We start from the raw sequence: 18,220 nt of genomic DNA on the forward strand, positions 1-18,220 counted from the left end.
GCCTCTCACACACACACATACACTTTCTTTGATACTAGCACATGACCTACATATACACTTTTCCAAGCAGATACATGTACATGCTTATCAAGAGGAGAATGCATACTATCTCTCGCATGACGGATATAAATCCTGTATTTCAATTGAAAAAGAAAGAAGTTGAATGGCTTGGACTGTCTGCATACATTCGTATTCTGAATAAGAAGCATGCATTGTATGCGGAGCTACTTTGCATGTTGAGATCTAAACTGAGAAGTTATGGACATATGGATAAGGTCTCACCTGACTTATGCTATGCAGTTGATGATTCTCACTCCTCCATTCTTTGGAAAATCAAGTATTAAATGGTATGCCGGGCCCCTCTCCATCTAATGTATTTCTTTGTTGGCTCTTTTAGTTGCATACTTCATTGTTATCTCAAATGATTCTTTGTGTTTGTGAATCCTATAAATATAATTGCTCTCTCTCTCTCTCTCTCAAAATAATTTTCATGAACCATGTCAGTATACCTTGTGTTTTTCTTGCATGGGGCCTTTTAAAAAGTTCTATTTGGAGCACTAGTAGTTATTGAACTGCTATGAGATATGTGAGAAAAGAAAATAACCAAAAAGAAGATGCTTACTGTTTGTGTATTAAGCCATGTCTGAGTGACACATTTTAAATTTTTTTCTTATTGCTATGCAACAATACTCCTATTGTGTGGATTTTACATGCAAATTGATCATGATACAGAACCTCCAACCACCAAACTTGCCTTTAAATACATTTAAAGTGAAAATTACAACTCTAATTGGTCCGTTGACAAAGTCTAATGACAAGATACAACAAGGAGATTAGAACAATATAAGACTATACTCATGTACTCAAAATTACAGCACTATGCAAATTATTGCCAAGTTATGCACACCATGGAATTGTATCAAACACTTCAAGACCAATATCCTCTTCACCAAGACAAAAAATACATTTACATAATTGATTTGATCATGGAAAGCCAAGAATTGAGATCATTTTGTTTGATCTACGGCCATAGGATTAGGTTATAATTGCATTATGACATGGGCAAAATAACATTATCTTAAATGTGTTCCAAATAGAACATACTCAATTCTCCATGCTACAAAACATTTAATAATTCTAAATTATGGGAAGCCAATGGTCAAACCATTTGTGCCTGGGTCACATAATCGGACCTTTTAGAGACTTAATATTGTCCTATGGATGATAGCACAAATGGCTTTGATAAACAAGAGCTGATTTCACTAATATAATGACGGGAAGCTTTTGCACACTTAATCACCACTTAATTAGCTACAAAATGTGTGTGTGTGTGTGTGTGTGAGAGAGAGAGAGAGAGAGAGAGAGAGAGAGAGAGAGAGAGAGAGAGAGAGAGGATGACTAATCTTTGATGATGAAAATAATTTTTAGAACTTGCTATGGATTGCACATGTAAAATGGGAGTATATAGCCATGAAGTAGTCAAAATTGGTATAGTTTCTCAGGAGGGATATTCTATGATTATGCTCTCATCAAATGGTACTCAAAATTTCATCAAATGCTGGCTGTTATACTCAGAAAATTCTCAGAAAACAGGTGATGAAAATCTTTAGGAAATGATTCTCAATTTGCGTGAAGGATGGTCTCGATTATGTGTGCCAGATGCAGTAGATAAATAGTTTCATGGGCATACTCAACATAACAGGGAAGCATGGAGTTTATAAATGGCTATTATAGTGGAAAATTTACTGCAAGCAAATGGAATGAAAAGGAACTTATTCAATGAAGAGGACTAGGAAGGTTACCTTATGCACAAGACATCATAGATAGAAAGTTGTAGATCATATGGCCATGAGGGAGAGCATAACACCATAAGGAGGAGGAAGGCAACCAATGTGTGGGGGTGTGGAGCTTTCTCTTTCTTTCTCTCTCTCTCTCTCTCTAATTCAATTGATTTGAATATTTAATTTCAATTACCCAGATACCTAATTTACTCAATTACTATATTCACAGTTGTACATTTACATGAAATAGGTGCATAGTGGATTTGAGGCATATGGCCATGACAATACTAAATCTGACTTGCAGCTCTTCTGGATGTCAGTGCAAGTTCAATAACTTTGAAATGGTAATATAATATTACTTATTTAGTTATTTACTTAATAGTTAATACTTAATAGTTAATTTCATACATACTTAGTAATTAGTACTTAGTATTTAGTAAGTTAGTAACTAAGTGAGCTTTTTTCTATAAGGTGCCTACAAAGAAGAGGAACATATTAGAGTAAAAATGACTAAACGACCTAGTCTTTATTCAGTATAATCAGAAGTTGCAAGGGCGCCATCGACAACTGGGGCGTAATGAAAGGGAGGCTATTGAAGCTTTTGATATTGATGACACATGCGAGTGATTGATTGATGCCGATGATGATAAGGTATACTTTGGAGAGGCCTTGACCTGGGGCTTGGTTCATGAGGCTGTTGGGACATCAATGCCCCCTGTGCATACCACTCAGGCTCAATCTCAAAGCCAAAGGAAGGGAAAGGCCCAGCAAGGGAAGGCAATGGCGAAGAAGAGGAAGAGGATGATGATATCAAAAGAGGAGGAAGAGGAATAATAAGTAGATTAAGAGGAGAGAAGGGATGATGCTCAATATGTTGAGGACAGAGATGACTCTGATGATGATGGCACGGCATCATCATCATCCGATGCTCCTTTGGATCCACTTGAACACCTCGTGTGGTGATGCCATAGAGTTGTTTGGTTGACATTAGAGAATTGGGTGGTGACATGTCACATATATATTATTATTGTTATTATTGTTTGTTTGTTTTTGCCTTCTTTACTTTGTGTATTATTTCTAGACTTCTAGTTTTCTACAATGACATTTGGGATTTTAAGCATTTTAATGTCTTACAGTCTCTTTGAGACTTTGTATCCATAAATCTGTTATGTGATTGTACTATGATGTGATTGTTGTTTAGTTCGTTGTGTGTTGTATTAGTCAAAAGAAGTATTTTTCTATTTCTTTCATTGAGTGTTGATAAAGGCAGCTGATAATGGTGATGTATCGCACTTATTCGTTTGATTCATGTCCTTAGTCTCATGCCAAGCCATCTGTACTTTGTGTATGTAAATGAGTAAGCAGTGTAGTTGTATAAACTGCTGGTAAAGCCAAGTCTTCTTTCAGTTCTTTCGTGCAACTATATGAACTTTCTAATTGCATAATTTGCTGCTCAACAGTAATTGGTATTGTGTTTCTCTTGAAGTTACTTTTGTAGTCATAAATATTGGTAAAGATTTAAGACAAATTACCCTGTATCATTTACATATTAGGCTTTAAAAATCATAAAAAACGCTTTTCTTAGTCTTGCAGCATGCTTTCATCTTATCTCAGATTATCCATATAATTCTCTGTCCTTGTCTTGGACACATTGAAGGGGGAACAAAATGATTGGGTAACAAATTTACCATCCTGCCCCATCTGTTCACCTTCATTTTCTTGCATTTAGAAATTGATAAATAATAATGGGTGCAAACAGGATTTCTCTTTGTCCATCCATTCGCATTCATCTTATCTAAGATTGTCTGTGGAATTCTCTGTCCTTGTCTTGGATGGCAGTTATTGTTTAACAGCATTGAAGGGGGAAAAAAAGGATTGGATAACAAATTTACCATCCTGCCCCATCTGTTCACCTTCATTTTCTTACATTTAGAAATTGATAAACAATAATGGGTGCAAAAGGGATTCTCAGTTGAAGGTTAACAAGTGTGTATCTCTTTGCCCATCCATTCGCATTCCCTTGTGACAAATCGAGTTCCATTGTTTGGGAGTTGTTTGCTGGCAATATCATTGAACATGATTTTTGTTTTTATTCATGGAGAAGAGGCCTCGTGGTGGCTCAGAGCCGAATTGCCAACTTAAGTACCAAAAATTGACTAATAATCATTGATTGATGAATATTTTCTTAGAAACAAGAAAGATCAATGAATAATTCATCTACCATATTGCACATAAGAAGCACTGTACTACTTTATTTGTAGGCAATTTTGTTTATTCAATTTTCTCCTAGGTTTGTTGAATGTGAAGTGTGAATAACTCTATTGCCCAGGATTTTTTTTAATTCTCTCGTCTGTTAACTAGTTATAATTCCCTGTGAATGGCAGTTAGACAAGTTTTGGTAGTTTCAGATTCTTTACGGATATGTTGAGGAATTTAGATGGTAATGATATCTCTCCCTGTGATCCATGGTCCATATCTACCTGTTTCTTTCCCAAGCTTGTGTTTGTTGTATCTAATGATTAATTCTATATACACTCATACAAAGCAATGTTCTCTGCCCAACAAAACCTGCTAGTGATTCTTTCATGAGGAACTCTTTTAGATGTGTCATACATTTGTGCTTCAGTGTGAGAAAGTTACATTTTCACACTTCACCTGTCCCCGAGGGTTTGAATAGCCACTGTCGCCTGACAATTCGTGGCTAGAAGTACAGGTTCTGGAATTGATCCCTCAACGGCATGTTTCCGATCCAAAGGTCAGACCAAAAGAGAACCCTAGTTCCAACCTGAGGCCCGGAAACGAATGTGGGCCATGAAGAGGTTGAGGCACCTTACTAAAGCTTTCCACACCCCGGAAGAGTTGCTTTTGACCCTTCCTCTGGGGATCCACGCTGATTCCTTGTAGTGGTACTTGGTTCTAAGGGCCTTCCGCCAGGTGGCAAAGAGCCACCACCACTGCCCTAACAATTCGAGATTGCAGGTTCTGAGCCTGCATAAACCCCCTCCTTCGATTTTAGGTGAGCAGACTTTCGCCCAAGAGATCAGGCGAAATCCCCTGACCAAAGGAAATTTCTCATATGTTGCTCAAGGTGGGCAACCACCGAAGAGGGCATGAGGAAGATAGGAATATTGGATAGGGTCCCATTGATGAGAGTAATGCGGCCAGCAGAAGAGAGAAACCTGCCCTTCCAGCCTGCAAGGGGGCGGTCGAACTTGTCAATGATGTGGTTCCAAAGCCTGTGTTTGGGTTTGCCAATGCAAAGGGGCGGCCTTAAGTAGGTGGAGGCCCCGATGGCTAGTGAGAAGACTGACCATTTGGGTGTCTAGAGAGACACCGGTCCTGGTCGTTCTGGCTATGTTTACTCCGGAAACCGTGGCCATCACAAATTATTTGAGGAAGAGAAGACCTGTGGCAGACCACGAAACACCCTCGGGGGTGTTCTTGGTTTCCTTCTTTCACCGTATTTTACAATCCCCAGCAACCACCTCCACCCCACCCCTCCCCTCCCACCCTCCCCCCTCCCCCCTGCCACGGCGCTAGGGCATGGCTTACCCTTCTCACCCCAAAGGTTCAAGTTTTCAGCTGGATTGCCATTTCTGGAAGGGCCGTCACTGTGAACCATGGGCAATGTTGGGGACTTCAAATCCCAAAATCAGTGCATCATGTGTATTGACGCCGAAGAAACAAATGCCCACCTTTTTATCCATTGCGGCCTTGCACAATCCCTCTGGGGCGACCTTTTACAAGTCGTTGATTGGCATTGGGTTACCCCACCCTCAATCCCCCACCTATTCTGCTACCTGCACTCTCCTCCTTGGCCGAAGTCGGGTATTCTTTTGTGCCCTACTGTGGAACAAGAGGATCTTTAAAGGGGAACACCAGTCCATTGAGGTTCTCAAAGACAAAAGTTATAACCTTGGTTATTGTTTGGGCTAAAAACAACAAACACTTCAAGCACTCCTCTTCCTCGGACTTCTACCAGGACTGGCAGGTGCTTACACACTTAAGCAGTTGCATACCTCGTACATCCCTCTGGAGATCACCAAAACCCGGCCAAACCAAGCTAGAAATTTTTGTAGCTCTCTTGATTTGCTTGTCCATCAGCTGTACGTTGGTGTACAAGTCAATAGATATGTTTGTAGTCGTACGACTGTATTGTCTTGTAGATAATTTATTGTATAAGGATAAATCCCCCCTTTTATTTTTGGCGGATAATTTTTACACTCTAATATCCCTCTCTCTCATAGTTGCTGAAGCCCCTACTTGAGCTACTGCAGGAATATAATTTGCCTATTGGCCTGTTTTCAAGGTGTTGGGCTTAGTGATAGCCAAATCACTATATTCATATTTTATTCTAAAGATTAAGGATATTATAATAAATAGAAAATGGACTTTTTTGGGAATTGTCGTATAAGGATAAATCCCCCCTTTTATATTTGGCAGATAACTTTTACACTCTAATATCCCTCTCTCTCATAGTTGCTGAAGCCCCTACTTGAGCTACTGCAAGAGTATAATTTGCCTATTGGCCTGTTTTCAAGGTGTTGGGCTTGGTGATAGCCAAATCACTATATTCATATTTTATTCTAAAGATTAAGGATACTATAATAAATAGAAAATAGACTTTTTTGGGAAGCAAGAAAGTGATATAGAGAGTCAAGGAAGACATATTATCGATCTTTTTTAGGGTCACCCCTTTGGCGGTTATGGGAAGGGATCTCCAAGATCGAGATAGGCCTCCAAAACAGAGTCATGACCTCCGAGAGAGAGGCAATATTCCCATGAATTTTGGGTTCGTAAGAAAGGGGCCATCACTTGGTGTAATGGTAAAAGGCTCGGGTAGCCAGCGGAAGAGCACTGGTTTGAGTCCTGAGAGTGGCCACTTTGTGCATAAGCCAAATGTTAGGATCGTTTCCAGCCCACCCCGGGGCCCTGCTTAGGAGGGACCAGCACGAGGTTATGACCCTTTTTTTTGGGTTGGTAAGACTTCCACTTCTAGAGAAGAAAAATATCTCGATTGCTTTCGAGGTTATATTTCCAATTGTGGTATTGCGGTGGAAAAGAATATATTGATTGACGGTATTTCTCAATCGGGAGAGAGGGTTTAGAAGGGAAGATCAGTAGAAGTTTTTACCGATGTCTAGAGAGATGTATATCTCTTGTAACTCAAAATTGTAATATTTATTGAGATAATGGATTTCTACTTGCCGAGGCCGTGGATGTAGCCCTACGGAGTGAACCACGTAAATCGTGTGCTGTGGTGGTATTTTTTTTTATGTTTTCTTTATTTCTCACACTCGATTTATAGTTGTATTCATTTACTTCGCATTTAGCCAATCATGTACACGATCTTGAGTGGGATCCCAGCACTTGGGATTCACGGTTCTGCAAGCGAGGAGTTCCTAAGAACCCTACATAAGGGATGTGACCAACTAAGAGTTCAGTGAAGAGATGGGGAAGCTGATCGTGTTTATTCCATCTATATGCGAAGTGGGCTACATGGACACATTCAGTCGTGAACTATACCACTGTTATCTTGGAAAGGAAAGCTTGCCAACATAGAGGTGATGAAGACTGAGGTGATGATATGGTCTAAGACACTTCTATCTTGACAGAAGGCTCTAGGGTTCACTTCGCAGCTGGTGTAGGGAAGCCAGCTCATTGATGCTTATGTGGTGTGGGTGTTGATAACAAGTATACAAAATTGTGGCTTCGTTGGTTTAGTTACTGATTGTATTTTTTGATAAAGCAAGGATTGGATAATTCATGATGCTTTGAGTACAAAACCCAACGTTCCATGTTTCATGGCTGTGGGGGATGGATCAAGGCCTCTCTATCTTGGTTATCCATCAGTTGAAGAGTTGCAGGTGGAGGTTAGTGAAAATTTGGGGGCCTGCCAGCCCATTAAGCTAAATGGGCCTTAAAGTTAGGCTCATCCCAGCTCGGCAAGCCAAAAAAGTGGCCCTTACCTGGCCCATGTTGGACCTTTCCATTGAGGGTTGAGGGGCCCTTTTTGCATCACGTTGATTGGAAAGCCCCATAAACAGGGCTCATCAAGCCTTCATGCTTAAGGACTGGGCTGAAACCGTTAAGCTAACAACCCTTAAAAGGCCAACTTGGCCTGACATACCTTATTAAGGGGCCTGAACCTGGCGTGCCTGACCAGTGCAGCCCATTTTCACCCCCAGTGATAATGTTCAGTATGCATGGAGTGGACCAGTAAAGTCCTTGTCCAGAAAGATATCATGCTGGTGCAGTTACCCTCCTTAAAATTAACGTTTACAATGCTTGAAAGTGATGTATAGGGCTTCATAAAGTCCTGGTTGAATTCCAAAAGAGAAATTGGAAATCAATCACTTCTTGCTAATCAGATTAATGTAAGCAGTGTATAAATATCCATTTCCTAGCTCAAGAAAACTTCCCGACCCAAGTAGACTTATAAACTCAACTTGTTTTGGCAGCTACCATGTCGACCTCCCGAGTTTAAGTTTTAAACACTGAATTAACTACTAACATTTGCTTTTGCTAGAAAACAACTTAAACTGTTATGATTTGATGTTTGCCTTACGTCAACCTTAAAATTGCCAATCCAACTTTGAATTGTCCAAGTTGGATTGGCGATTCCACTTTGAAAAACCCTGTGATCATCCTAATTCTTCGGTTTTCATATTTTTATTTTGGTTTCGTAGTTTCTTTGCTAAGGCTAGAGAGTTTTGACTCCTGAATCAGCAAGTTGGACATGGCAGATTGGAATTTTGATTTTTGAGTAGCTGAAATGTTTAAGCATTGTCCCTTCAATTAAATCATTAAAAATTTCAACATATGTGGGTAAGGGGTATGGTATACGCACAATATACTTGATTATACATGGGCAGCAGCACATCTACCGTCCATTAAAAAATTGGATACGATATGATTGGCCAAGATTTGATATGATGGTTCATCGTCCCTTTCTTGAGTCTTGAAAGGAAGGTGGATTCGCTGCTTGTAACTCGTGTATGCTACATGCTTCTTGGAGAAGGGTTTGGATTTTGCTGAAATTTTGACAAATGATATGTATTTTGTGAAAATTAGTAGACAATTCATGAAAAAAGTATATTAAAATAGGCAATTTGTCAAAAATTCCCAAAGGTAACCTTTATTGTAAGAACTTTTTTTTAATGCTCAAACCATAATGATCAGAAACCAATTCCTTAATTAATCAACTTCCAAGGGCCTTGTCCTTTATAAATTAGGGCTATATTTCTCTGTGTATCCAAACGGTCTTTATATGTTTCTGGAGCATTTTAATCAGATGGTTTGGTTGTAAGTCAATCACAATGTCATACATTAATTATGACTTAACAAAATCAATATATATTAGCCCGTGACATTGTTTTGACTCATTCTCAAATCACCTGATCAAAGATCAGACAACCATGAGTCTTGAAATCGAATGTATGGAAAAACAAAAAGATTTTCTTGCAATCTAATTCATGTTTTTAGGAACATTGAACTTTCCCCCATCAGCCATGCTTGGCCACGCCTTGATAAAATAAATGGAACTAAAGGGCTTCCCACTGTTAACATAAAATACAACCAAAAAAAAGGAGAAAAAAAGAAGAAAGAAAAGTCCTTCATACAACTGTCCAAGTAAATTAGTAGTTGCAGGAAAAGCACATCACATCTCTTGAGCTATTCCTATTGTATAGCATACATGCAAGAGCATTCTATATACTTACTCCCTCTATTATTCATGTTGTCGTATAGCATACACATGCAAGAGCATTCTATATGCTTACTCCCTCGGTTATTTATATAGGAAGGTTTATTTCATGTTAACTTTTTGGATCTACTTTGAAGTCAGATAAAAGAGTATTTTCAGGAAAAAAAACATAGTTTGGTCTTTAGTTCTTAACTATGTAGATCTGAGCATTCAAAAATTAGGATATCTTCATTCAATATTAGGACGCTTATTTTGCCACTTTTGAGCCGTTTGTCTGTTTCCCCAACCCTGGCCTATGAGGTGATTGCACAAGTAACGGTGTGTTATAGTGGCGTCAATGGGTACTTGAGCGGGTTTTGGAGTTCTTTATGGGGATTTCTATAGAAGTTGTCTACCATGGCTTAGTTGAGGTTTCTTGGCAGATGATGGTGTAGAATTTTTCAAGGTTAATATTATGTTGTGTCAAGGTATTTATGGTTGTAGGAAGTACAATTTATATTTATCTATTTCTTTCTCTGTTTTCTTTTTATACTTACGGAGCTTTACTCATTTTAATTAATAAAATTAACACTTAACTATCAAAAAATTATCAGGGCACTTATAATTTCATAATCCATTGGATCATGTAGTAGTTTCCTTCTTAAAAAAAAATAGAAGATGCTCGTCGTTTTCCATGGAGGTTTCATGTCCTTTGGGAATTAGGAGTTCTCGAAAGCAGCCAAAACGAGTTTTCCGGCCGCCCAACCCAGACCTAGTATTAAGTGCCAAGTGCCGGCCAATACACATTAAAATATTTATTCATGGGCACGTTTGATACCTAGAAGTTTCAATTTTAAAATATAGAGGTTTCGATTTAAGGATGTAAGCCTATTTAATTTTAATATAAAGAGATCACAATTACTTATAATCAATGATGCAATATCCAATAACTTGGGTGTGTTACAAAGTTCGAGAAACTTTGAATTTGGTCAATAAAATAATTGTAGCTACTCATTTTCCATCCAATAGTCGAAATTAATTGTGACAGCCTTGTATCAAAGATAAATGATCTCATTATTTATGTTTTTTTATTATAACACTTTTTGCATTCATAAAAGTGTTATAAAAAATTAATTTTAAATTGTTTTCAATCCTGAAATTTTTTTTTATCAAGATATACCTTAACCTCTTAACAATTTAACACTTTTTGCAACTATTGCAACGCATGGCGATGTTTATTATGATGGGTATTCTAAATTAATTGAAAATATGTGGATAAAATGTTAAATAATTGAACCCCTTTTTCATATTCCAGTGGTCCTATCAAAGAAATAACCGAATCAATAAAAATAAACTTTTATGGGTATCTTGATTAAAAAACAGGGAAAATTACGTAGAAATCGGTTATAGTTTACGTTATTACGGTTATATCAAATAGTTTTCGTTATTACGCAACTGTTCATTTTTTATCTTCCATAACGCTACTTTTTTAAAAGATAACTTTGCCCATTTCTGATGTTCAACATCAAAATTTCTCATATTTTTAGATGTTAAATATTCGAATTTAGCCATAGGTCAAATGATGCTTTTTCCCATTTTCGGATGTTCAACATCCGAAAATGATCGATAGTTGAGCAAAAAAAAAACCTCGCTACTGTTAGCGAGGTTTTCCGAGAAACCCTAGTTACACATCCGAAAACCCTCGCTGCTACTGTAAACCTCGCACCATCTTCAAAATCTATTGTCGCTACTGCTTCGAAGTCTTCAACCCCCTTCATCTTATTCAACAAGGTAAGGTTTTTTATTTTTTTGCTTTTTTTTCATTATTATTTTTATTTCAAATAAATCATTGTGCTCTACTCTGCATCTAATAGTCCTAATGATTCTAAGCATCCAATGGTCCAAAAATACATAAGTATAGAAGTTACATTTTCGTGGTTTCATTTTTACGATTGTTTTTTTATTTTTTACTAGGTTTTGTTGTGTATATGATGAATCCCTAAATATACATCAGTATAGAAGTTACATTTTGGCGGTTTTATTTTGACTATTCTCTGCATCATTTTGGTGGTTTTATTTTTACTATTGGTTATTTTATTTTTTACTAGGTTTTGTTGTGTGTATGATGCATTCCTAAAAATACATTAGTATAAAAGTTACTCAATTTCTTACTGTTGGGAGTGAATTTCTTACTCAATCCCTAAAAATACATTAGTATAGAAGTTACTCAGTATATGATGTATCCCTAAAAATACATCAGGATAGAAGTTACTCATTATACGATGCATCCCTAAAAATATATTAGTTTGACTATTCTCTACATCATTTTTACTGGTGGTTGTGAATTTCTTAATTGTTTATTTACTTTTTTTATATAATATTGGTCTCTTTTAGTTGCATTTAATCAATTTATCAATTATATCAATTTTATGAAATGTAAGGTTGCCCCATTAGTGAAGATTTGTGTTGGTAAGATTTGTGTGTTTTTTTTATTGTTTTTCTTTTGAAATTTGTGTCTTCTATTGAATGCTTATTGCTCGTCTTTTGAATATATGAAATTGAATGGTTAAAAATGGTTAACCTGATATATGCAATCTGTAGTGTTAAAAATAGGTATTAATCCAGATTATGAGTGATAGCTTACCAATGGGTGGTTGGATATAATGAATTTTGGATAGAACAAATCTTTAATTATCAGTAATTAGAAAACCATTGGACCAATTAGAGACTTTCCCAAGTTGGCTTGGACCAACTAGAGACTTTAGTTCAATTTCAAGAAACAATCATTTTTTTCGTTTAATAATAGCATGTAATTATTGTTTGTTCACTTGTTATCCAGTAAATTTTTGTATATGTAACCTTATGATTAACATGTTGACCATATGAGATTTCAATGAATATGAATCGTTTATATCCCGATGGAGGATATCCAGGAGGTCCTCAGAACCCTAGTTTGCTGCAACTTCATCCTGGACATGCATCATATTTTATATGGGAAGGACATGTATATGCATATATATTCATTTGCCCTTTCTATTAATTTGTTATTCTTCAATAAATTGTACTCAAGTTCAAACATTCTATGAGAAGTACATATATATGTATTCGGACTAATATATTGTCTATTTGTTGTATTTCAGGAGAAAGAAGAAATTAGAATTGATGAGAATAGTTTTCAATTAAACGAATGGAAATTAAAAGAAGAGCAAGTTGAATTAGTTAATGCGTCTGGATTGGGTCCCTTGTCTATCATTCGGCCATACCGAATTGATCATCCTTTGGTCTCAGCCAATGTAGAGAGGTGGCGTTCTGAGACCAACACATTTCATTTCAACATTCATATTGGTGAGATGACACCAACGCTATTTGATGTATACGAGATATTAGGACTGACTGTGGATGGCGAGCCAATTACATGTCGTCCTATCAGTGACCTGCTATATTATATAGAAGAAAATTTGGGTATAGTCCCTGATGGCAACCTGACAAGCCTGAGGCATCCATGGTTGAAGGTGAATTTTAGGGAATTGCCACCTGATGCAACCCTTATTCAAGTTTATAGATATACTCGAGCATATCTGCTCTTCCTCATCAGTGTCACCATATTCGCTGATGTATCAGTTTCAACAGTGCCAACAAGGTACTTGTAGTTTTTTGAAGATATTGAGGGAGCCAGCAAATATGCTTGGGATGCTGCAGCCCTTGCATTCCTCTATCGCTCACTGGGAACAGCTTGTACATTCAAGCGAAGACATTTTAGTGGTTCAACCACTCTCATGCAGGTAACATTTTTTTTTGATATATGACATAAGCGTAATAGTTTTGACTGCTTTCCTAAAATATTAAATAATCTTCGTTGTTGAATTTATTACAGTGCTGGTCGTATGAGCATATTATGCATATGTGGCCCATATCGCCTAATATCTCTCCAAATTTTCTCAGGGCCAAAAGATGGGAGCCCTCGAAGAAATATCATGGCAATCCACATAACATAATGCCTCCCATCAGACAAGAATTTGATAACCTCCAACCTAATGATGTTAGTGTATAATTTGATATTGATTACTTCTGAATGTATTTAATCATTTGTAGTTATTTATATTGATTGATTGCATATCATATAGCAGGCAATATGGAATTTTTATTTCAAGCCTGATGAGGTCATTTCAGATGACAGGTAGGAGGCATTTGAAACTGCAATGTGCCTAAAGCTGTACATGCCAGATCGAGTACGGCGGCAATTTGGAGCTAAACATGGCATTCCTAGAAATCCCTTGGTTGTTGGTAAGAGGGCTAGCAGACAAGGTGGATATCAAAATTGGCGAAGTGTGAATGCAGATAAAATCCACCACTGGTTGTCTTGCCATGAGTGCTTGATGCATGATATTCAAGTAGATACTGACAATGGGTTGCCCTCAGAGGACTACAAGGAATGGTACAACCTAGTGTCCCATCCTCTAATACATAATGTCGCTAACCCACCCAAAGCTATATTGCAACCTCATAACTAGGAAGAAGAAGCAAAATATGTGGTTCCTGCTCATGAACCACAATATATAATGAGACCTCGAGGTTATGAGAACCAGTTGGTATGTTTATATTGACCTACAAATTTGTATAGTCTTGTATGTACCGATTAGTTTTATGAAATTGTTTAAATATATTAATTAGGTAATCTTGTTTGTGCAGGTTAATGCAGTTCAAGCATCTACAGTCATGTTAGCAGAGGCACTTACACTTGGACAAAAGTGGTATCCAGAAGTTTATAATCGTGTTAACAACGAATTTGAAACGTTGTCTAAGTTTGTGCCTGTTGATATGGATGACATAGAAGCCAGGATGACAAGTTTACAACTTGAATATCATAACAAAGGTGTACCTAATGAGGCCGGACATGATGGAGTGGGTGAAAGTAGTCGAGTTATAAAAGACCTAGCTACATCCACAAAACCAGCAGTTGAGGAGCCTAGAAGATATAACACAAGAAAGAAACAGTATCAGTCTAAGAGAAGGCGACCAATGTAATGGAGTCTTGACCCTTGTAATTTTGTTCATATCTTCATTTTGAATATTTTGGAACAATTAATTTGTTCATTTTGAGCGATGTAATGTATTGGTCTTTTTGACCCACCTTATTTGTTCAATGAATTTTGTTAAGTACAATTTGGTCTTTCTACTTTGTTAAGTCTGTGTTTTTTTGAAGAACACGTTGCTGGTCTTTGAGCCTTTGCATGTATACACACACACAGTTGAAGTCTTTGAGCCTTAGCATGTACCAAATCTATCAGTGATGGACTCATTGATAGGCCAGATTCTTGGAGCCTTGGCATGTACTGATGTCTTTGAGCACCATTATCAATTGGGACGAATCAAGAGCTATTAACCCTGAATTTCATACCAAAGGCGTGAAAGAATCTAAGTGTAGTGTGATTAGAAAAATGGAGCGAGGCGCAAATTGTGTCGAGAAGGCCGGGGGGGGAGGCTTTTGAGCTGATCTAAGAGAAGGGAGATCCAGTCGATTTGATATATATATTATATATATATATATATATATATATATATATATATATATATGAATGTTGGTTTATACATTCAATTGATGAATGTTGTTTAATGTATATAGCAACTTAAAACATTTTCGGATGTTGAATCCGAAAATGGCATATTTTCAAATGTTCAACATCCGAAAATGGCACTGTCAAAATCTAGGAAGTTCTGGATTTTGGCAGTTAGTTTTCGAATGTTGAACATCCGAAAAAATTTCCCTGTCAAAATGTGATATTTTCGGATATTCAACATCTGAAAACTGACTGCCAAAATCCAGAACTTCTTGGATTTTGACAGTGTTATTTTCAGATGTTAAACATCCGAAAATACGCCATTTTTGGATGTTCAACATCAAAAAACTGATTGCCAAAATCCAGAACTTCTTGGATTTTGACCGTGCTAGTTTTGGATGTTCAACATCCAAAACTATGCTATTTTCATATGTTCAACATCCGAAAGTTGTTTAAACATTGGATTGATCATATGGACATCATCAAGATGCATTGACATGATAAAAAAATGGACCCTAAGATTTGATGCATGGACATGAGAATGATGCTTGGACATGATAACAACGATTGACAAACTCATAATTTCAGAAGGGGCTCTAAATTCTCCATTTTAAGATTTATGACAACAACAAATTCCAATTGCACTGACACAATTTTGACAACAAAAACACTATATTCACTCAATTTATTAATTTATGAAAATCATAATTCCATACAAGAGTACAATATTAACATCAAGTTCACTCTATCGGTTCTTTGCATGTCCCCTTATTATGACGCTCTGCGCCACATTGTTTGCACTTGAAATGCCTGGTGATCGAATGTTTTGTCCTGTATATCCTTCGTTGCGTTTTTGGCCTACCGAGAAGGCGTGTAGTCCTTGGTGGCAACACTGTCTGGTTGTAAATATTTGTCAACTCAATATCATCCGGGACAGGGGCAAAGGGAGTTTCAAATGCTCTTCTAAAGTATTCTACTGTAAAATATTTAAAGCAGTACACAATGGGATTTAAATACATATGGTTAGTGGCCACAATAGCATGGGCACATGAAATGCCACTGAGTTGCCATTTTTTATAACTGCATATCAATGTGTTAAATCGACAACGTACTTCTTCTCAAGATACTAGATCTCAAACTGCGTGTCAATGGCGGATATAACTATGTGAAAAAATCGAACCTTCATCTTTCTTGTGTCAAGTAATTCTTGGGCCTTCGGTACTAGCATGCCTCTACAACTATTACCTAACTCACTCTTCTCTTCAAACCTGGTCATCAACTGTACCCTTATTTCTTCATACATTGTAATGATTGGCTTCTCTCGAGCTGATAAAATCCAAGCATTGAAAGACTCGGCCATGTTTGAGGTAAGATGACTGTATCTAGACCTTGAACAATAGGCATCTGCCCAATATTTGGGTGGAATATTCTTAATCCAATCATATGCTTTTGGGTCGGCACAATGTATATCAAACTTTATTTTTTCAAAGCCACCAATGATCGCTTTACGAGCAACCTTCAAAAACAGCATCATCAATACTTCACTATTTGCTGACCTCTTTATAAAGCCCTTGAAGTTCTCTCCCATATGTCGCATCCAAAATGATGGAAAACATATTGGAAAGCATTTTTGTATTGCTTCTGGTAGGCTTTTCTGTCGATTTGATATAATAGTTAAGGTATACAGATTAGGGTACCCATTCAATAGCTCACTCAATATACTTAAGAACCAACACCAACTCTGGTAATTCTCCTTCTCAACCACTACAAATGCCAATGGGAAGAGCCCATTATTTACATCTAACGCGATGATGCACAATAAATGCCTTGATACTTTCTTTTTAGGAAGGTTTTATTAATACCAATCCATGCCCTGCATCCATTAATAGACCCCATAATGCATGGACGATCGGCAATAAATAGTCTTTTGAACCTGCCTTCATTTGTGTGGATGGGAACTTCGGTTCACGGGTTGGTTCTTTTGATCTTCTCAATATACAGGGGGAGGTCATAGTATTGTTGTTCATGTGATCCATCTATCATCTCTCTAACAACCTCTTTTCCCCGCCAAGCTTGCATGTAGGAAAGCTTGACCCCGTGATCACGTTGAACATCATTTATAATGTCTTTTGCTTTAATTTTTGGTTGGTCAAGAAGACGACCTTTAATATTTTTTGGCACCCAATCACTAGGAGCTAGTGTCTGATGGACCCTCTCCATTAGACCACTACATGTGAGCTCCTTACCCATAGACTTCACTTAAAGTATGCGGTGCTGCCAACTCGTAAGTACCGCACTTGCCATGTGCATCCATTTGCCTTGCAACTTGCCCACACCTGTCCTAATTCAGTTTTGCCAAACTTCAAAATAAAATTATTGTGGATTGCAAAATCAACTAGATGATGCCGACATTCATTAACATTTTCAAAAAATTGCCCAACATTCAATTGAACCTCGTTACCAACTCCTCTACATGGACTCTCTAGTGGTTCAATGTCCGTCATATCACGCTCTGGTACGAGCTCAGGGTTGGGCACCACTCCAATGTTTTGATCTTGCTCAGGTAAAGCGTGATGCCGATTGTTGACAAAAAATAGAGTGTAAGATGAAGCGATAATTTTTGCACATATACGATTAAAATAAAGCAATTTACAGATAAAAAATAAATTGTAGATATACCTATTCCTTGAAGATGGGCCTTCAATAACAGATTCTTGTTGTGCCTCGGTAATATATACTACAATTTTCGAAGATTCCCCTCCCAACACAAAAGATACATCTATATCATCACTAACATCAATCAAATCAAGCCCACTAGTAGACTTGCGTTGTGGTACATAATAACTAATTTGTTTGGATTACACTTGATTAAATTTGCAAAATGACTTTTTAGTTCCTCCAAGGAACTATTCCCATTATACTTGACGACCTTCAATTTTCCTCCTTTATAAATAACACGTTCGTCATCTGCATTCGTCTCAAATGACCCCCTATATCGGAATACCAGTAGCACTCCCTCAGTAGCCATCATCAATACTACTGTATTAAATGAATAGCAAAGTTAGTGTTACAAAAAATCAATAAAAAAAAACTACAAAAAAATGGTATATTTCTAACTACTTTAGGGTTCATAAAAGCTGAGTATTGCATAATAAATTGAAATAGTGTACTACTAAAATTGTCAGTAGCCATCGTCA

General features: G+C 37.2%; 1 protein-coding gene across 16 annotated transcripts in view; it reads left to right on the top strand.

Annotated features, from left to right (window-relative positions):
• The window catches only part of LOC18433477 (telomerase reverse transcriptase), a 29,784-nt gene extending 15,189 nt beyond the window's left edge, over positions 1–14,595 (top strand). For 5 of the 16 annotated variants that reach the window (XR_002280857.2, XR_016061596.1, XR_016061598.1 and 2 more), the window contains 3 exons: positions 71–347; positions 2,032–2,125; positions 2,253–2,981. Coding sequence is in view for 7 of the 16 variants with exons in the window: in XM_020666788.2 (XP_020522447.1) it covers positions 71–344 (274 nt within the window). In the remaining 9 variants the exon portion in view is untranslated. The other 11 variants (XM_020666790.2, XM_088874919.1, XR_016061595.1 and 8 more) reach the window with 10 other exon arrangements.
• The last annotated feature ends 3,625 nt before the right edge of the window (positions 14,596–18,220 follow it).

Source organism: Amborella trichopoda, chromosome 8 (genome assembly GCF_054954075.1).
Source record: "Amborella trichopoda isolate Santa Cruz 75 chromosome 8, AtrichopodaSantaCruz75HAP2 v2.0, whole genome shotgun sequence".
Classification (NCBI taxonomy): Eukaryota; Viridiplantae; Streptophyta; class Magnoliopsida; order Amborellales; family Amborellaceae; genus Amborella; species Amborella trichopoda.